At 36.9% G+C, this 22172-nt stretch overlaps 1 protein-coding gene across 1 annotated transcript in view; it reads right to left on the bottom strand.

The window, feature by feature from the left end:
- COL28A1 (collagen type XXVIII alpha 1 chain) overlaps nucleotides 1-22172 on the bottom strand; it is a 173908-nt gene that overhangs the window by 123796 nt on the left and 27940 nt on the right. The window contains exons 9-11 of the mRNA XM_027071949.2: nucleotides 17706-17750; nucleotides 15110-15154; nucleotides 13951-14004 (exon numbers count right to left, since the gene is read on the bottom strand). Coding sequence (XP_026927750.2) covers nucleotides 13951-14004; nucleotides 15110-15154; nucleotides 17706-17750 — 144 coding nt within the window. The remainder of the gene's footprint in view (nucleotides 1-13950; nucleotides 14005-15109; nucleotides 15155-17705; nucleotides 17751-22172) is intronic.

Here is a 22172-nt window from a genome sequence, read left to right as displayed (position 1 = left end):
AGGCATACACACATAGAAAATTTTAACTTATCTGTCTATAGCTACTATTAATTTCTGGGGCATTTCCTTCTAGTTCTTTATGCACACACATACCTCTAATTTATGGGAAGGAAGGTTTCTGAATACTGTTGTGTTTGAGTTAATGAATACTTGCTATTTAAAATTTCATCCAACTTACAGATTTCTCTCTTCTCTTCAACCTTGTATTAATTAACCGTAAAATGGGACAAGAAGTTGAAACAATCCTTCTCCAGACTGAGGGAAACAAAAGAATTTTCACCAATGTTAAAGCCTCAATTTTCCCTGGAGGCTTGTGATTTTTGAAGGGGACTCTTTAGTGACTAAAGCAATTTCTATTGATATGGTAGAGGCCTTACTTTAAGGAAGTCTATGGACTTTAATCAATTGTAAAGGGGGGAAAGAAGAGACAGGAAGAAGGGTCAGAGTCAAATCAGCCCCCCAAAAGATAAGCCCAGGCTCAAAATCATAACAAAGAAAACCTGTCTCAAAATCAGTTGATTGTGAGAGTTTATGATGCTTTGGCATTTAAGTGGCTTGTATCTAAAGGTATCTTCCTTCAGTTCATTCTTGTAATAAGTCAATCTGGCAGAAAAATAAACTTGCATTTTTCCCTTAAAATCAAAGCTTTACATATTTTTCTATGCATATTAAATTTTCTGGAGCAGCCAGATAATTGCCATTCTTATTTTTCACATGTTCTTGGCCATGGAATTTCTCCATGTATAATATCAGACACAAAGGCTCTCCCAGATTTGAAGCTGTCTTCTTGATATCAAAGTTTGATTTAAGTACTAGAGAATATTCCGTTTCCTAATGTCGATTCAAAATTTTCATTTCAAAGAATCTTTTCCCTACAACTTCTTGTGCTACATACATCCTTATCCGTGTGAATGGGTGACAGCTTCCGTCACTCAGCAAAGGAATAGCAAGCATTTACTATGTGGACAGTAATGAAGTAAATATAGAAAAGTTTAGGACATAGTGCCTAAACCCAAAGGACTAGTTTAAGAGGTAAAACACACCATTAAAATAATAATAACATAAGGCCTTAAGTTCCCTTTTTCTATTCATTCCCTGCCCCATTTATATTTGTTTGGTTCTAAAATGGATCAGAAGGCTTTTAAATATTATGTTATGCTATATTATTTTAATTATATTATATTATACTGTATTATATTCATAGTATATATCATTATATTATATTATATTATATTACATATTATATTATATAATATAATTTATAATATTATATATTATGTACCACTTTTCTGTATGTTTGATCTAAAATAAATAAGAGCACAGGTTGGTGAGAAGGTTTCCTCTAACTAGGGGCAAGGGATTGGTTCCATTGTTAACTTGAAATGTGTGTATCAGGAAAATCAATAGAAGAGCGACTATCTTACCCTGAAACCCATGAGTTTCCTTTAGCCTTGGTCAAGTACCCATAGCAACTGAGCAATTTCTCTATATTGCTTTTTTTAGGGAAGTTACAGGGATCTGAAGGTTATAAAGGAATCTCTTTCCCTTTCCTCAAGACAGCTCAGTAGCAACATATCTTCACATTTCAGTTGCGTGAATTTACTTTTCAGGAGCTCAGCACCTCCACATAGGCCTGCAGACCAGCATTGGCCTACAATTAATGTTTATCTGTTTCATACTTCTCCTTCCCCTTTCCTACAAAGTTTCCTGAGGTGGTAAAGAAAGTGATCCTGATTGTAACATAGCATTGCTGGGTAAGAGAACAGGAAGAGAAGAATCATTGAGAATACTCACAATGATTTTCTGGAAATTCACCAAGGCAACATAGCCCTGGTAAGCCTCCAGGCTTGATTCCTTTTCTGCCATTATTTCTACCACAACCTTCACCAATAAGCACAAATACACAGAGAAAGGTTGAATGGCCTCAGTACTACTTGTTATTTCTCAATTTCACTTTCTTTGACCATCAGAGGCATATACAAAGAAGATTGAGTTAAAGTGGATAGCCCTGGAGGTGGTCTGTTTCACATGACTTTCATATGAGTGTAAGCATGTGTAGGGGCATCGAGGAGGTTGGGTAAAACACTTCGGTCTTTCTCAGAAATTAAGGATGCTAGGAGCACCTGGGTGGTCCAGTTGGTTAAGCATCTGACTTTGGCTCAGGTCACGATCTCGAGCCCCACACCATGATGGCTCAGAACCTGGAGCCTGTTTTGGATTCTGTCTCTCCCTCTCTTTCTGTCCCTCCCCTGCCTGCACTCTGTCTTTCTCTCTCTCTCTCAAAAATAAATAAACATTAAAAAAATTTAAAAAGAAAAAGAAATTAAGGATGTCTGTGCTATGGCCCTCAACATCGAAGAAGCCAATGTTTAATAAAACCTAGCATTTCTAAGCACTGCCCTGACACTTTATATACATTATGTCACTTAATCTTCTAACAATTTTAGGAAATGGGTATTTTTCCCTATTTTATAATTTAGGATATAATCACTACTTTTTAATCAATTTTTCAGTATGCATAGAATCACAGAAGAAAAAACATGGCTTTTTTCATTCGGTCTAGTTGAATTCTGGCTCTATAATTTACTAACAGTTTGAGCTTTTGCAAGATCTCCATATGCAAAATGAGGATAATTATATCTACCTTGCAGAGTTGTTGAGAGGATTCAAGATATTATCTATAAAACATCTAAGTCATAACTAATTATATGATCACTATTTAATATGTGTAGATTCAATTGTTACTCATCAGACTTTCACTGAGTACCACCCTCATACTGAGTACCCAGTTACATAATTATAGACATAAATCAGATCACACCTGTACTTTGCAGACACTTACAATCTGGCTGGAGGGGCAAATGAATATAAAAGAAAATATAAGCATGTGAATTAGCTATAATAAAGATATTAACAGAGGATGATAGACTCTGTGACACAAGTGTTTAAGTCTGCCTTAAAGAATGAGAAAAGTTTCAAATAGTAGAGGAGATATTTTCTCTGAACCAAAAAAAAGTAGGAATCATATCTAATCTGGCATAAAAGAAGAGGAACAAAAGTTAAGGAAAAGGAAAGTGTTTGAGGCATAAAATGATGTGAAATGTTCTGGGGACAATAAACAGCTCTGTGGGCTCAAACGGACAGAAATAAGGCAACAATAGGGTCACTGTCTAGAGTAGAGCCACCCACTAGAAATATACAATGAGCCCCATATGTAATTTTATTTATTTTTTCACATATGTAATTTTAAATTTTCTAGTAGTCACCTTAAAAAATTAATAATAACAGCAGCACCTGGGTGGCTCAGTCAATTAAGCATCCTACTCTTGATTTCAGCTCAGGTCATGATCTCATGGTTCGTGAGATCAAACCCTGCATCAGACTCCATGCTGGGCATGGAGCCTGCTTAGGATTCTCTCCTCTCTATCCCTCTCTCTGCCCCTCCCCCACTCACATGCATGCACATGCTCTCTCTCTCTCTCAAAATAAATGAATAAACTTTTAAAAAAAGTAATAACATATTTTAGTTAATTCAATATATCTAAAATATCATTTCAGTATGTGATCAACATAAAAACCTTATCAATGATTTTATTTACTATTTTTAACACATGTCTTTGAAATCCTACGTATATTTAACAATTATAGCACATCTCTATTCAGACTAGCCATATTTCAAGGGCTCAATGGCCACATGTGACTACTGTATTGAACAGGGTGGGTTTAGTGACTAAGCAGGCCAGAAGCTTAGGTCAGAACCATGGAGAGTACCAACATACAAGTTGGGTGGGAATGGAAGAACATAGAAATGTCTTGTGGGGAGTTGAGGAAGGCAGTCTGAGAAAAAGAAATGGGAACTCACAAACGCAGTGTGATAGAAGTCAGGAAAGAGAATTTCAAAAGAAACCCATCATTTCCAAAGACAAACTCATATTCTTCCCCTCACAGACCTGATCACCTTCCAGCATTCTCTATCTGGGAAGAGCACCACAATCCCTCCATGAGTCAAGCCAAACAAGGAGTCATTCTTGACATCTCTCACTCTTTTACTTACCATGTGTAATGTATTGCCAACTCTTTTCAATATGCCCTCTAAATCTCTCTCAAATCTATCTACCATTTTTAATCCCCTACCATGCCTCTGTAGTCTACTTCAAATTAATCTCACCTCTTGCACAGATTACAACAAAGTCTTAGTACCCTACACACATACATTGTTGCACATTTTAATTTATTCCCCTCCACCCCCACCATTACTGCCAGTCCAATCTTTTGATTTTTAATGTGAATGAAACCATTCAAGGCCTTTCCCTTTGCTCTTAGTGGAAAGACAAAGCTCCTTACAAGGCTTGCGAGCCCCTGCATGGTGTTGTCCCACAGTCTTTTCATTCCCATCTGTAACTAGTTGCTTCTTCACTCACCACCCTGGCAGCATTGGCCTTTGTTCTGTTCCTTGTCCTTCTTTGCCAGGCCCCCTTCTGCCACGGGATCTTAGCATGTGCTACTCAGTCTATCTAGGATGTTCTTACCTCCCTTTTCCCCTAGTTAATCCTTATTCATCCTTCAAATCTTATTTTAAGCAGCACAGCTTCAGAGAAGGCTTCTCTGATCAGGTGAAATCCCTATTCTAGAGGCACTGATTGCACCATTTTCTTCTTTTTCTGCGTATTCATTATAATTATAATGTTGCATTTAGTTAGCATCTATCCCTAGACTGTGGGGAGGATGTCATGTGAGTTTGCTCAGTTTTGCATTGTCAATGGTTAATTAATGGATAACATTCACTCAACCATCCATGCAGCAAACATTTACTGAGCAGCAACTTGGAAGCAGGTGCTGTGCTAGCTGCTGGAGGTGACCAAAACAGGAAACCAAACAGGTCTGGGCTGGGGAAGCTGGAAATCTAGAAATGCTCCCTTGGGGTTCCCTCTGGTTTACTTAAGTTTCAACCAAGAGCAACTGTACATAAATTACAAAGTGATGTAAAGTACCTATTACACAGTTTCTCCTGAAAACTTACCCAGACACAATTAAACTTTTTTTTTTTCAGTTGAAGTCACAATGAAATCCCAATAGACAGACTAAGGTTACACTGTATGGGAAGCTCAGCTAAAGAAACCTAAAATGCCTTATTCCTGGCACCAGTTCTAACCAGAGTCAACATCTTCCTTGCCCTAAGATAATAAATAATGAAATGTTGTTCAAAATTCTGAATTTTGGGGGGACAGAAATTTACCTTTTCTTGAATAATTCAGTTATGAACAATTTAATCATACTTTAGGATCTTAACATGAGAACAACATTTTAGCAACTTCTTTTTTTATCATTTCCCAAATATGTGTAGCACCAACTTTAATATTTTAAGTCTTATGGCAAATATTCTGATACTTTCCTAATGGAGGAAAATGATGCAGAATGGTTCAAGTACAGCCAAGATACAGTCTTATCTGAAACTCAGCACAGTGATGACTGCATACAAAGATATGGGAGAAAAGCAAAAAAAGGTCCTTTTTGGGGGAGAAAGAAAGAAAAGCAGGTGTTAGGAGGCAGAAAACTAACATTTATCAAATACTTGATAACTCAAGCTCTATTTTTAATACCTAATTTCTCTTATTTCAGAGAAGTGTTATAAGAAACTTATTATTAGTTATAAGAAACTACTCATTGTGGAAGATCCATCATATGAAGACAGAGGATCTCTAAAATAAAATGCAAACCAAGAGAAAATATACTTTTACAAGCCAATTCACATTTCATTTCAGGCATTTAAGTCTACCTGGGTCAGTGTTGTCACTAAGTGAGTGGTAAAGGTAACATAAATTATAATTGGCAGTCGTGTAATCACACAGTGTAGGTCTACATATAAATCAGTTATTAACCAACTGCACTGAGTTAGAAACCATGATTATTTGAAATCTCCAACTGCAATCTTTTTTGAATATCATCTAGTTGGATAAGAGAAAAGACCACAGTCCACATATTCCACTTATTCATGCTTTTCAAAAAAGAAAAAAAAAACCCATAATAACAAAAAAGTGGTGAAAATGTAATGAAAACTGTACCAGATTTTAGTAATTCAACTCATTTTCTTGATTGCTATTAGGTTAAACCGCATGAAATTGATAATATTCAACCATGGTTGACCTACAAAAATGACATTCATATGATTCAATCTAATAGGAAAGTCATACTTCATCATATATAATAAAATATAAAGAATTGTGTATCATTGTCCCTAAGAGGAAAGTCTGCTCAGAGGCCCATCAGGATAGCTTTAAAGAATCCCAGCTCTGGTGGACACTCCTTGGACTCTCCCAACACAAAATGACTCACTGGAAAATATTCACTGTGATCCCTACCCATGAATCTGAGAACAAGGACATTAGTTTATTAGAGAAGATGGGTTCATATGATCATATGATATGTTTCTTTAAAAACTTACACTTGGAGACTAGGCGCAGGAGAAATAAGGAGAGTTATTATTTGAAAGGTACAAAGTTTGTGTTAGGATGATGAAAAAGCTTTTGGGCATGGGTGGTGGTGATTATTACACAACATTGTGAATGTATTTAGTACCGCCGAATTGTACACTCACAGATGGTTAAAATGATAAATATTATGCATATTTTATCACAATAAAAAAGGCTTACCCTTGGAATAAACTTCATACTCCCTGTTGCAAAGCTATTGCAACTTTCTTGGATTCGGGACAATCGTGTGATTGTTTTTTAAATTCTGACATCCCTCAGAAGACACTGCAGTACCTGATTCTGTTCCACATTAGTGCCCAGCTTGCCTGGGCATTGTGGGTTAGACTCAGCACCTTTATATTGGCAGCATTTTGGGTTTGGGTTTCTTGATCCATCAGAGTCTTTACCTTGACAGTTTCTGTGCACATGCATGCACATGCACACATACGTGTGCACACACACACATACACAGTATACCCCTCCTGATGAGAACCATATGCATCAGAGATTTGGGAATGAAAATTATCTGCCTTGAAGACATTGGCTGACATCCCACATGTTCTGGCAGCCTCTTCAAGTTGTCACTATCAGCTGTCTCATGTCAAATTGGTTAATAAGCTCATTTAGACTCCTGGTGGGCAGATGTGCATGTAGGTCAAAGCCCTTTTCGCAACAACTGCTGGATTACTAATGATTTTTTTTCCCTTTAATTAGGCCCAGGACAGAAATAGCATTTAAACTTTGACCCCTCTGAAGAAAAAATATTCACATAGTTTGGCAGGTTGGTTCCAATTCTTCATTAAACAGATATTTTTACTTACAATTGTAAAGGGATTCTTCCCTTTACAGTGCTTTACAAGCATCACAACCTTGTTCAAAGTTGTTAGCCTGCCAGGGGCACCTGGGTGGCTCAGTCTGTTGAGCATCTGACTTCAGCTCAGGTCATGATCTCTTGGTTTGTGAGTTTGAGCCCTGTGTCAGGCTCTGTCCTGACAGCTCAGAGACTGGAGTCTGCTTTGGATTCTGTGTCTCCCTCTCTCTCCAACCCTCATTCTCTCACACTCTGTCTCTCTCTCTCCCAAAAATAAATAAATATTTTTAAAAATTAATAATAAAAGTTGTTAGCTTTCCAGGAGAATGAGAAGGCCCATTATTGGTTTTGGACAATTGGGAAAGCTGACATGTTCAAGTACCCTGACTTAAAATGCTTTACATGAAGCAAAAAATATAGTCATTCTGTTAAAAGAGCCATGAACTTAAAAAACTTTTCTGTTTGAGTAATTACTCCATACCAGGATTGTTGATGTCTGTGTATGTTTCACCTGGTTTACGTCCTATAAAGTTTTAAGGAATTATATCCTATTTTAAATCATGATTTTTTACAGATGAAAGCAACATCATGATGTCAGAAGATTTTGTTAGGTTTTTAAATTGTGTGAGAGCTGAAATAAAAACTACATAAATGCTTGTTGGAGGAAGAAGTTTAAAATTCTTCATAGTTGTTCATACCTGTGGTGTTGAACTACTCCCAAACCATAAGTGAAATATTAGTTACATTTAGTAGGTTGACCTACAAAGCTAACGTTGAGTTGAGTAAAATATTTAAATAATGAACAAAACAAGAAAGTATTTTTAAATCTACTAAATCTTCATTAATGATATTTCGGTTCCTGCAAAAATAGTTATAGAAAACATGAGTCTTCTCATGCCTCTCTTAGAAAAAAGTGGAAGTATACGAACACATTAGATTATTTAACACACAAGAAGCTTTTCATGGGTTATGTCAACACTGTTCTGTTTCCCTTTATTATCCCAATATCTTGGAAGAATGGTCAGAATTCCTGGCTTTTGTACTCTTCTCCTTTGTCACCTCCCCAATATCTCTATTGAAACTGCTCCCTTAAAGATTTCCAAAAACCTCAAAGTTGACAAACTAAATAACTCTGTTGGGCTCCTGCCTGTTTCACTTGTCTGCAGCTTAATACTGTTGACAACTCATTCCATTTAAATACTCATTCATCCATTCATTTAACAAATACTTCTTTGTTACATATAACTTTTTCTTTCATGTGATAGTGGTGCCCCCGACCCATTGTCACTACATCTTCTGCTTCGGGTTTTTTTTTAAAGTGATGGACCTGCACACATTTGTCTAATTCTCCTGCCAGTGGTTCATATCTGAAAGAAGTCTAGCAATGTTTAAAGGTATAATGCATGGAAGCTAAAAGGAACTACTGGCTACCAAAAATATCTGCATGTACATTCCTGGTAGCTATTGCAAAGGTTGACATCCATCCCTCTTTTCAAAATTGAACTCCTTTTGGGGGCTCATGAGTGGCTCAGTCAGTTAAATGCCTGACTCTTGGTTTAGGCTCAGGTCATGATCTCATGGTTCATGGGTTCGAGTCCATGTCAGGCTCTTCACTGACAGAGTGGTGCCTGCTTGGGTTTCTCTCTCTCTCCCTCTCTCTCTCTGCCCCTGCCCCACTTGCTCTCTCTCTCTCTCTCTCTCTCTCTCTCTCTCTTTCTCTCAAGTAAATAAACTTTAAAAACTAATTTGAAAAATTAAAAAAAATTAAATCGACTTCTTTTCATTGAGCATTTTGAGGAAAACAGGATGTTGTGTAAAGATGTTTACTAGGTTTACAATTTCAATTTTAGGATTTGTACATTTGACTCTTATTTACTTCTTCATAAGATTACCAGCTACTTGAAAAACATGTACTGTCCTTGGAAGCGTCAAAAAAATGAGGTGAAACCTTAACAGACTTGGATAAGGAAGAGAAGGGTGTCCAAGAATCATGGTCTGGTGCAGAACCATGGAATGATCTAAGTGTTTGATCTGCCCTCAGTCCTCTTGAAACATAGGTTCCCTTTATTCGTTGATATGAGCTTCTTTGTTTATTTTGAATGGATGGATGAATGTTTGATTCACTGGGGATTATTTACCCTCCCCATATCTATTTACTAAACTGGAAAAGACTGGTGCTATTTCTCTGTGGGTTTTCATAACATCTCAGAAGTAAAAGTGGGTTAAGACAAAGTCTCATATATAAAAGGACTTTGTGTTTCCTACACTTGAGTGTAGCATAAGAGGAAAAATCTTAGTGGAGAAAAACCCTGCAGGAAATAGATGAATGTCCTAGAGTAAAACAATGGAAGAGGTTAGGAGAAGGGAGATAATTCATCCATTAAGATAAATTAGTATATAATATAATCTCATGGTATTTTTCATTGTTTGAGGATTAATGTGTGGTACTTTGACATGGGAAAGTATATCAGGGATATTTCCTAGTGCTCTTTTGGCCTTAGCACTAAAGCACTAGGACTAGGATATGTCAGCTTGTCACAAGCTATTTTCTGTTCATGCCACAGTGGGCAGTCATTCCTCCCAGGAGCACAAAGAGCGTCTTGGAAAGAGCCAATATACATGAAACTTGAGAAGGAAATACCCTTCAAAAATAACATCAGAAATACATCAAGAAATGGCAAAAATTACCTAATGTGGGTTTGACACACCCAGCATTCTACTGTGTTTATTTGTATAAAACTGATTTTGTAATTTGTTCTCTGTGAATTGAAAGGCCTGCCAATCTTGAGCCATTTTTTTTCTAGTTATTAGAGGGCCCATTCTATGGACAGAAGGGATTGCAATCTAAGCCATCACAATAGCCATTTGATGTTGGTGTAGGGCTCTTAGGTACTCAATTTTTACTCAGAAAAAGCACAGCGCTCTCTCCGGAGCATAGCTCTGTCCAGAAAATAGCATTTTCCATTTGGTCCTAGGGATAAGGCTTCTCAGGCACTTGTGTGATTATAATACTGATTTTGGAGACTGACAGGATGTTGTTCTTCTGAATGCCATTGCATGATCTCCATATATGGGGGAGGCTGAGGTGGCCTCAGAGCCACAGCTTCATCCTGAGAAACATCTGTTTTGTTTCAAAGCAACAAGAATAGGAGCTACTTTACATGTGGAAATATTAATGACAGAAATGATTCATGAAACTGGGCCAGAATCACGTTTTTCCTTGATTTATCACATCCTATTTTTTCCTTCTGTTCTTTGACCACCTTTCCGCAAACCACTTGATGAAGAACATCAACTACTAGAGCAATAAAATGGGACTATAGCTCATGACAGAGACCATTCATAAATTCAAAGATATATAGAGGCCCCATCTAGAAATTCATATGTAATCTTTGCAAATGTTACAAATCTGAGGGTTTTTATTTTAAGGTCCCCTAAGAGACAAAATATTTGAAAATGCACATCCCTGGTTTCTTTTTCCCATGTGATTACCTTCCTTCTCTTCCTGTACTTTCAGATTAACATTATAATCAAATAGAAATACACCTCTCAACAAACAGACTGGTGTTTCCAGCCAGAGTACATGAGAAGAGGGACAGATGCAATTTCCATATTGTCCAAACAAATGCATTTATTTCAGGTCAACTATTGAGGAAATTCAGCAATGTTCCTAAGGAGACAAATACAATATGTTGGTTCAGAGCATACTGGCTGGGTTTGAATCCTGGCTCTGTCCCTTATTAGCATGTAGATGTGGACCCATTACTAAACTCTCTGTGCCTGGGTAGCCTAATCTGTACCATGGGGTAAGACTAGATCATGCCTCAAAGTGTAGTATTATGTTACATGAATAATTAGAACTACATATCTGTTGGCGTGGCTGGTGGCTGAGTCAGTTAAGTGTCCAACTCTTGGCTTTGGCTCAGGTCATGATCTCACAGTTCATGAGTTCAAGTCCCACACTGGGCTCTGTACTCACAGTGTGTATCCTGCTTGGTATTCTCTCTCTCTCTCTCTCTCTCTCTCTCTCTCTCTCTCTCTCTCTCCCCCTCCCACACGTGTTCTCTCTCTCAAAATAAATAAAGAACTATATATCTGTATGTAGTAAATATACACTAAGTGTTATTATTTTTTTTAATGTTTGTTTATTTTTGAGAGAGAGAGCACAAGTGGGAGAGGGGCAGAGAGCAAGGGAGACGCAAAATCTGAAGTAGGCTCCAGGCTCTGAGCTGTCAACACAGAGCCCGACACGGGGCTCAAACTCACAGACCACGAGATCATGACCTGAGCTGAAGTCAGACGCTCAATCAACTGAGCCACCCAGGCACCCCTGTTATTGATTATTATAGAAGTTTCAAAATAAATAATCCTCCCAGTTCCCATTAGAAAATACAGAATTACTGGATTTTAGAGTTTTTCTGCACAAATTGCAATAGCAATTTCTTAAAAACATTTTGTGATAAAATGGTAATAGATGAAAAGAAGTGTCATTATAAACATAATATTATTTCCAGATTGAGGAAAATATAGTATATTAAGTCTTTAAGATTTAGAAGTACATTCTGAGACACAAGATGAAATTATTCCCTGAAACCTGACTTTTAAGATAATACACAAATAAATGTATAACATTTTAAAAATTTAATGATCAATGCAACATGCATCTCTCCTTGACAGATCCAAAGAGAAGTAGAAATTAGTAATAGTCTTGAAGAAAGAGTTAAGAGACTCTTAAGAGTTAAGAGTTAAGAGACCACTAAATTTGTGACCATAAACCACAAGGAAAAAGAAAAACTCATTACTACCTCACTTGCCCCTAGCAATCCAGAACATTCTCTAGAAATTGACATCTTTTCAATTGGCAGTGAACTTCGTGTATTCACCTGGCAATGAATTTTGTGACTAAATCCCAGTGGTAATTTTATGTCACGTATCCTTTACCACAATTTAAAAAAAATTTTTTTAAAGAGAGGACCTTGGAAAACTCATGAAGTCCTCAAATACTTTTGGAAAAACTACTCCTTTTATGATGATGTGAAAGTCAAGCATGAAGTGTTATTACATCAGAGCATTACAAGCTCCCCTAAACACTCAACTGTATTTATTCTTTCTGAGAATTAATGCACTGGTGAAATTAAAAGCTATATTCTGTTTAAATAAATTTATGTTAAAAGAAAAACTGAAATCGTAATTTATGAGACATAAAGAGAAGTGAGCAAATGATGACACCTTTTTAGGGACTGCCACTAAGCATCTCCCAAAACTACATGCACTGTCCTCAGTCCTGCATGGGCACTCCCCAGAGCTGATGAGTCTGGCTGTGTCTCTGCCTCAGGCAAGCCATTTGATATCTGGACTTCACTTCTCATTTTCCAGAATGAAAACCTTGGGCTAGTATGATCTCCTAATATACCTGGTGGCTCAAACATTCTGTAATTCTATCACTGTTGCAGACTCCAGCACTGATACCTGATTTGAAGCCTCTTTTTCCCAAGCATGAAAATGATCATCTTAGGTAACCAAAGAATCCTAGAAATAAGTGTGGACTGTCAAAATGTTTTTTATTCTTGCTGCAGGATTTTATCTACTGCCAAAGCAATTTTATAAAAACTTCTACTCAGTATTCAAGAGATACATTTCTTTTCCCCAGAGAGAATTAATCATAGTCAAGGACTGGAAAAGGCAGTTTCCCCAGATGAAGCTTAAGCACACTCCCACTGAGAAACTCATTCTATTTTAATTTGCCAATTAAAAGTGGCCTGGGAAATCACACATTGTTGTTATCTCATTAAAAATACTATACTTGTCACTCTCTTTCCTCTCTCTGGAAAAAGAACACTCAAGTAGCCCAGCTGCTCCCCACAGCTTAAATTTGATAGTACCCTTAAAAGATTGGCTTTATCTAGGGTCCGTTGAGGATGGCACCTTCTGCTGTTATTACTGCCACAGATTTCCACAGATCTCTAGTCACTGACACTATTTATTGTATATTTACTATATCCATGAAATTTACTAAGCATTGAGAAGTTTAAAAGGTACTAAAAAGCTTGTATTCAGCAAATTAATGGCCACTTTCATTGCAAAACAGAGCCTTGTATCAAGGTCTTTTAAAGATCCCAGCCGTAGCATCTTTTGGTTCTATTTGGCTCTTATTCGATCCCTCCCCATCTGTCTTGCTGATCCGTGGAATGCCATTACAAGCATGGTACTGATGGTTGAGATTACACCCCTGTAATAATTTTTAAAAGCTCAATCTTTGTTGGCATGACAGTCACAAATTGCCTACTCTTATAAACTATATATTGAGTTGACATCATGTATGGGGAAATAGAATGATTTGAATTGGTTATTTGTTACTACTTCTCAGTTTCTAGTGAACCATAAAATGACTATAGGGCAGGAGAAAGCTGGAAATACTGCAAAGATTTTGAATAATGGCTTGTATTTAATAATGCCCCTCTGAATAATGTAATAATAAATGATAAAGTCACGCCACTGACTTCCTGCATGTACTTGAACATGATTCTGTGTATATACCTGCAGGTTATTATGTATTGCCAAAGATACATCCTCAAGGAGTCCATTGACTTCTGCTTAATAAAAACATAAATTACTATAGCTCACCGGGGAAAGGCACTCTGCCTGTCTTTACTCAAAGGGTATGATTACCTTATTGCCTTGAAATCCCTTCGGGCCTGGATCCCCTGGAGGTCCACTAATGCCCTGCTCCGAGGTGAAAACCAACAATTAGTTCTATATATAAAAGGCCAACCAAGAAGGAATTATTCATTAAGGTCCCTAGAGATCCTGAATTTAGAAGTCAGACTAAATATCTCAGAGTTAAGTTAGGGTTAAATGTGACTGAGAAATGGAATGAGATAAAATTCCTCCTGTCAAATAGGCAGCTTCTAAAATACTATACTTAAGCTGAGAACAAACATTTATTAATGAGGTGTTTGCTTTCTAAGCCTGTTTCCAACCTTATCCCTGTGCTGGACACCCTTCTTAAAGAATTTTGAATGAGCAACTTTTTTAAATAGCTAAGGCATTTATAACTGGAAGTTGGAGCTTCCAATGACCCTGTGATAACCAGAGTTCCTGCCCTGTGTTGACACAATTCCAGACCAGAGCAAAGGAGTTGATGGTTAATTAGATGCTGTCTGGGAAATCTTGAGCCAAGTTACAATTTTCAGTAGACTTTTTGAAATACATAAATGAACTCTTCATATACATACATCCTCCCCCCCCCCCCCCCCCCGCCATGAAAACTTTAGACTGGGCAAGTCCCCAGACTGGGAAAAAACTGATCTAAATTATTTTCTGAAATCCATGGAATATGTCTAACTTAAATAAATGCCTTCAAAATCTTTTCCATGCTATTGAACATTAAGTACTTATAATGAGCATTCCATGTTTTTGAATATTAAGTACTGTATCTAAATTACACATAGTGTAATTAGATAAAATGCATAGTTCTTCCAACTATATTATACTAGCAAAGCAAAAATAGTTACATCCTTCTTTTAACTGCTTTGACTTCACTCATCTTCCTAACTCGAATTTTTAAACTTCTATCCCTCTACTAAGTAAACTCACCTGCTGGTACCTATCTTTGGGGAGCCTGAATTAGTCATTCAAAACATTAGGGCAGTGATTTCCAAACTTCGTTGCACATTGAAATCACCTGGGGATCTTTAAAACTACTGATGCCTGGCTCCAATCCCTAGACATCCTAATTGAATTGGCAGAGGGAGCAAATGGGCAAACAGATTTTTAAAGCTTCCTAGGTGATTCTAATTCAGATATAGATTTGGTTTAGCCTCCTTACCTGAAGTCCTCTGGGTCCCTTTGGTCCATACGGCCCTAAGGATCCCTGTGGAATAAAATTAATGGTAAGTTGCTCTAAGTATCCATCTTCAAAATGCAATGATTTTAGGTAGAGGAGAAAAGAATGTGTTCTCAGTGATGGCCAATCTTCCCACTTTATCCAAACAGCAAAGCAAACCGATACATTGTCAACAAAATGATCCTAAATAATAAGCCAATTTGAGGTCAGATTTTCCTTCAGTAAACTCCATGAAAACAGTTTTAGATGTAAGTCCTTCACCTGTATATTGAAATTTTGGTCAGAGCAAACAATTTATTCCTTACAATTCCTTAGAAAAAGTACAGTTGGTGGAATATTGTTTCTTTCCAACAAGGCAAAATCAGTTAAATTAACAATTTAGTGAGTTTCCACAATGTCTAGATCACTCTTTTGCCCATCTTCAAGACATGCAACTTGACAAAACACTGTTTATACTCAATACTCTCTAATAGAAGATATTGCAATATGTTCCATAACTAGGAAACCCTTTGAAATTTATTTTTATGAGAATATAGTATAGTCTAATCACTCTTTTCTCAGATTTTCATTTTTCTGCTTAGCAAAATATAACCTGTTCACAATAGACACACCTTGGCAATTAAAGGAAAAAAGTAAAGAAACAGAAAAAAATCACACAGAAGCAACTGCTATTAACATTTTAGGCATATAGAATATTTTTCTTCAAATAATTGATTCAAGTGTGTATACAATCTTGTGTCCTACTTATTTGGTCTTCCATTGTATCAAAAATATTTTTCCATGTAATTAAAAACTCTTAGTAAATGGAAAAATATTCAAGAATATGTATCTATTATAATTTACTTATTTCCCTAGTTTTGGCATTTAAATTGTTTCTGATGATTATTATTTTAAATAATATTATAATGAATATCTTTGTTTATAAGTCATGTCCAACTTCTGAAAGATTCCTGAAGGTAATGTCCTGGAAGAGGATGACAGACACAGAGATGATGAACACATTCAAGGCTCTCTCGCTCTCTTTTGTGTCTCACACCAATACATGGGAAGAAAAAGCAAAGCTTTCCTCCATAGTTTGCTCAGATTTCCATTCTTACTACCTGAGTAGAGAATGTGCATCTCCACCTTAACAGACACCCCCATCAATGCTGAGTATTGTCTATTATCCCAGTGTTTGCTAATTTGATAAGTGAAATAATATTTTAATGTGTTAATTTCACTTCTCTGATCGCTGATGTATTGGGTTTTTTTCACTTATTAGCCATTTATAGTTCCTCTCTTGTGTCTCTTCATGTTCTTTATAGTCTGACTTAAGAACTTATATGAACTCTTCATGTCAAGGACGCTGTATTTCATTGACTCTAGACATGCATTTTTTTTCAGATCTTTACATCTCTAATATCAAGATACGTCTTATAATCAATTGCGTCTTCTGTTTGTAATTGGCAGCACTTTTTCTTTCTTTTTGGCACAGAATATAATAGGGCATTTCACAACCCCTGGCATCTTAGTCAATGAAGTATGATGATTAGCTCTTTATCAACCATTCTCATTTCAAACAGTTTTCAACAGTTACTGTTTAACTTTCATTTTCGTTCTTCTCTGTCCCCTTCTGTATTTTCAAGTCTGTGTCCACCTCCCATTTTCAATTACCCTCCAGGCAGAATCCATTCATCACTACAGTTTTCATTTTGCCCAGAGATAATTATCAAGCCTACATTTTTTTTCAGATCCACCTGGCCTTTAACTCTACAGTACTTTAAAAGCTTTCACAAAAGTCTCAAGCTATTTAAAGTGCTTAGTTACATAGGCCAGTGTTATCATCTTATTCTCTGCTTTTCACCTTCTGCCTCATTTTTATTCCTTGACTCTCTCCCATAATTAAAATACAGATATTGAATGAGTTGAGTATCTTGGTAGCATGCTGTTAATAGTTCTTCACTATAATGAAAACTATTTTTACTCTGTACATTTTTGGATGCTCTGTCATTAAGTTTCAAATGTACTGTCTGTATATTTCTGACCCATTTAATATTGTCTCCATTTTAAATACTTTATTCATATTTATTTTTTAACGAAAGGTTAAGACCCACCCAATTGCCTGTGGCGTACTGCAGTTTCAAAATTTCAATCCCCTATCTATGCCTAGTTCTGCCACATTATTTATAACTATTTCATTAACTTATTCCATAGAGTTCTTCACTCTATTTTGGAAAGTGCTTGTCAGTGTTTACATCTGGAAAACAATTCCAGATGCAAAGACCCAACTGGAGCTTGAACTGACTTTGCTGGTTAAATTATCCTTTTTTGCCATAAAATTCCACAGGCCTAGCCTCAAAGGTTAGGGGGCCACAAAGCACCGTCTTAAAGATCCATATGAAAGGTATGTGGAGGCTCCATTAAGTAAAGTTAGGTATAGTTTTGTTTTCTGCTTCATGTTTTACAGACGTGAAAATTGAGCCAGTAACTTTCCAACTCCAGGAGTGAGAGCAAGGTAATGCATCCCAGGAATTTCCTCTTAGGGAAACTCAGCCCAAAGGGATCCCAACTGTTAGCATTTTAAAAACATGTTCCTTACTTTGTCACCTTTTATTCCTGGTTTTCCACATTCTCCATTTTCACCCTAAAAAATAAAGAAATGAAACAAATAAGAAGACCTTTGCAGTCGTTTGGGGTTAGGATGTTTTAAAAAGTTTTCTTATGACATAAGCACTCTGATGGGTTTTACACAATTTTATCCTGAATCCTGTGGGTTATTTGGGCATTACACTCTGAAAAATTTTATCCATGAGTCATCTTCCACTTGACAGAATCAAATCAGTGATACCACCTAGTAAGGTTTGACATTTTTGAAAGGGAGATGACATTTAAAGGAAAGAAACTAAGGTTTACCGAGTATCCACCATATGCTCTTTGTGATTTAAGTGAATCCACATTACAGCTCAATGAGATCAGTTTTACAGTTGTATTTTATAGATGAGAAAACTTAAGTTCACCCAGATAACTTTCCTCAAATAAGCAGCTCTGATTCAGAGTCCCTATTTTTGCCACACTATACTCCACCCTGAGTACCAGCTTTGATCAATTAGTAGTGTTTGCCCAGAGAACTGTGAGAGAAAGGTCCTGAGACCACATCATGGCTTGGTGGGGAAAGGAGCCAGGAAGAATTAGCAAGGTCTGCTGGGGACGGGCATGGTGGCAAGAATGCCATATATTTCCAACACACTCTACTGCCCTGCCTTTCCTGGCATATTAATGAAAAAAGAACTAACATTTAAATTGTGCTTTACAGTTTATGATTAATTTTATTTAGCAGACATTATCTCAGGTAAGCTGACATTAACTGTTTGACACAGATATTATTAGCCCAATTTTACAGACTGAGAATTTTTGATTCAGAAGGTTAAGTACCTTGCTCATGTAGAATGAGAATTGGGACCTCTGAATACTAATCCATTGTATCAGACTTCTAAGACTTTGCATAATTAGAACCAAAATGTATCAAAGGCAATTAGAAAAACAGCTATCAAAGTTAAAATTTTCAAGTGCTTTCATGCTTTTATCTGAGCCTCAAAGCAATTGATTAAAATTTTTTTTTTATATGAGCCTCAGCAATCAGACAACACAAAGAAATAAAAGGCACCCACATCGGCAAGGAGGAAGTCAAACTTACACTCTTTGCAGACGACGTGATACTCTGTGTGGAAAATCTAAAAAACTCCACCAAAAAACTGTGAGAACTGATCCATGAATTCAGCAAAGTTGCAGGATATTGAATCAATGTATAGAAAACAATTGCATTTCTATACACCAATAATGAAGCAGCAGAAAGAGAAATCAAGGAATCGGTTCCATGTACAATTGCACCAAAACCCATAAAATACTTAGGAATAAACCTAACCAAAGAGGTGAAAAATCTACACGCTGAAAACTATAAAACACATTAAAAAGATTGCAGAAGACACAAAAAATGGAAAAGCATTCCATGCTCATGGATTGGAAGAACAAATATTGTTAAAATGTCAATGCTACCCAAAGCAATCTACATATGCAATGCAATCCCTCTCAAAATAACACCAGGATTCTTCACAGAGCTAGAATAAATAATCCTAAAATTTGTATGGAACCAGAAAAGACCCAAATAGCGAAAGCAATGCTGAAAAAGAAAACTGGGGCACCTGGGTGGCTTAGTCAGTTAAGTGTCTGACTTAGGCTCAGGTCATGATCTCACTGTTTGTGAGTTTGAGCCCTACGTCAGGCTCTGTGCTGATAGGTTGAAGCCTGGAGCCTGGAGCCTAATTCAGATTCTGTGTCTCTCTCTCTCTCTCTCTCTCTCTCTCTCTCTCTCTCTGCTCCTCCCCACCCTCTCTTTCAAAAATAAATAAACCTTAAAAATAAATTAGAAAAAGAAAACCAAAGGTGGAGGCATCACAGTTCCAGACTTCATGCTGTATTACAAAGTTGTAATCATCAAGACAGTATGTTACGGCACAAAAACAGACACTCAGATCAATGGAACAGAATAAAGAACCCAGAAATGGACCTACAAATGTATGGCCAACTAATCTTTGACAAAGCAGGAAAGAATATCCAATGGAAAAAAAGACAGTTTCTTCAGCAAATGGTGTTGGGGAAACTGGACAATGACATGCAGAAGAATGAACCTGGACCACTTTCTTACACCATACACAAAAATAAACTCAAAATGGATGAAAGACCTAAATGTAAGACAGAAAGCCATTAAAATCCTACAGGAGAAAACAAGCAAAAACTTCTTTGACCTTGGCCGCAGCAATTTCTTACTTGACATGTCTTCAGAGGCAAGGGAAATAAGAGAAAAATGAACTATTGGGACCTCATCAAGATAAAAAATCTTCTGCATAGCAAAGGAAACAGTCAGTAAAACGAAAAGGCAACAGATGGAATGGGAGAAGATATTTGCAAACGACATATCAGATAAAGGGTTAGTATCCAAAATCTATAAAGAACTTATCAAACGCAACACCCAAAAAAAAAACTAACACCCAAAAAATGAGCAAAAAACATGAATAGACACTTTTTCAAAGAAGACATCCATATGGCTAACAGACACATGAAAAAAATACTCAACATCACTCAGCATCAGGGCTGATGTGGCAAATCAAAACCACAATGAAATTCCACCTCTGACACCTGTCAGAATGGCTGACATTAACAACTCAGGCAACAACAGATATTGGTGAGGTTATGGAGAAAGAGGAATGCTTTTGCACTGGAGGTAGGAATGGAAACTGGTGCAGCCACTCTGGAAAACAGTATGGAGGTTCCTCAAAAAATTAAAAATAGAACTACCCTATGACCCAGCAATTGCACTACTAGCTATTTATCCAAAGGATACACGAGTGCTGATTCGAAGGGGCACATGAACCCCAACGTTTATAGTAGCACTATTGACAATAGCCAAAGTAAGGAAAGAGCCCAAATGCCCACCAACTGATGAATGGATAAAGAAGATGTGTTATATATACAATGGAATATTACTCGGCAATCAAAAAGAATGAAAACTTGCCATTTGTAACAATGCGGATGGAAAAAGAGTGTATTACGCTAAGTGAAATAAGTTAGAGAAAGATAAATACCATATGATTTCACTCATATGTGGAATTTAAGATACAAAACAGATGAACATAAGGGAAGGGAAGCAAAAATAATATAAAAACAGAGAGGGAAACAAATGATAAGAGACTCTTAAATACAGAGTACAAACTGAAGGTTGCTGGAGAGGAGGTGGGTAGCGGGATGGGTAAATGGGCAAGGGGCATTGAGGAGGACACTTGTTGGGATGAGCGCTGAGTGTTACATGTAAGTGATGAATCACTAAATTCTATTCCTGAAATTATTATTACACCATATGTTAACTAACTTGGATTTAAATTAAAAATAGAATAAAATCAAATAAAAATGTTTTATTTGAGCATAATTGACACACAGTGTTACATTTCAGGTGTACAACATAGTGATTCAACTTCTCTATACACTATGCAATGTTCACCGCAAGTGAAGCTACCATCTGTCACCATACGATGCTGTTACAATATCATTGATTCTATTCCTTAAAAGCCATTCATATATTTAAGATATGGCAACTCAACTGGAGAAGTTAAATGAATTACTTAAATGCACATGCTAGCCAGTGGCTCCTAGTCCAGTGCCCTCACCACTGCTTTATCATCCATGTGCTGTAAGCATGCTTCTCAAAATGCCACCTCACAGTGACATAAGAAACTTGCACTACAATGATCAGTGCCCTGCTTCCTTCATTAAAGAAGTCATGCTGTGAAAAATGAATGTCAACTGAACTAAACAGTGTGTTTAGTGATATAGTGGGTTTATATTCTGGTACAATCTTTATGTCATGACAAAATACCATCAAGCAGTTCACAGGTTGACGGCCAGCATACAGACCACACTTTGAATAGCTCCGCTCTAAGAAGGGAAATAACCATTGTAACCACCAATTATGGATCCAAAGTCCAAACCTTTACATTACTGCTAATCCCCACAGCAGATTAGATTAGAGAGAGAGAGAGATCTCCATTCATAGATGAGGAAAAGGAGACTCCGAGGGATTAAATAGTTTGCCCGTGACCACAAGCTTGAGTCTGTTAGATTCCCAAGTCCATGGTCATCAGCCACTCAAAGCTGAACAAGGCATACCACCATGGTCTGCAAGATAGTTTCCACTAGCCTAGAGTACTACATGGGGTGTCGCTGGCATCAGGAGCAAGAAAGAGGGAGGTACAATTCCTAGATCCAGCTATGCCTCTGTTCAAAAGCAATCTGTTCTCTCTCCACATCATATTGTGAGTCAGACTGACCCAGGAAAAACTGACCTTTCACTTAGAACAAGTTGAACATTTATTTCTGAATGCAAATGGAAACTCACTCTTGAAGAGTCAATTAGAAAGCAATTAATTTAATAATGTTGGATGGGAATAAATGAGTCAACCACCAAAATATAAAACAGAAAAGTACCATAAATACACTCAAAATTCTTTTGGCCAGA

The sequence above is a fragment of the Acinonyx jubatus genome, chromosome A2, assembly GCF_027475565.1.
Source record: "Acinonyx jubatus isolate Ajub_Pintada_27869175 chromosome A2, VMU_Ajub_asm_v1.0, whole genome shotgun sequence".
In the NCBI taxonomy this organism is placed as follows: Eukaryota; Metazoa; Chordata; class Mammalia; order Carnivora; family Felidae; genus Acinonyx; species Acinonyx jubatus.
The sequence above is the reverse complement of the archived record's forward strand: the minus strand, read 5'-3'. Positions and strand labels throughout refer to the sequence as shown.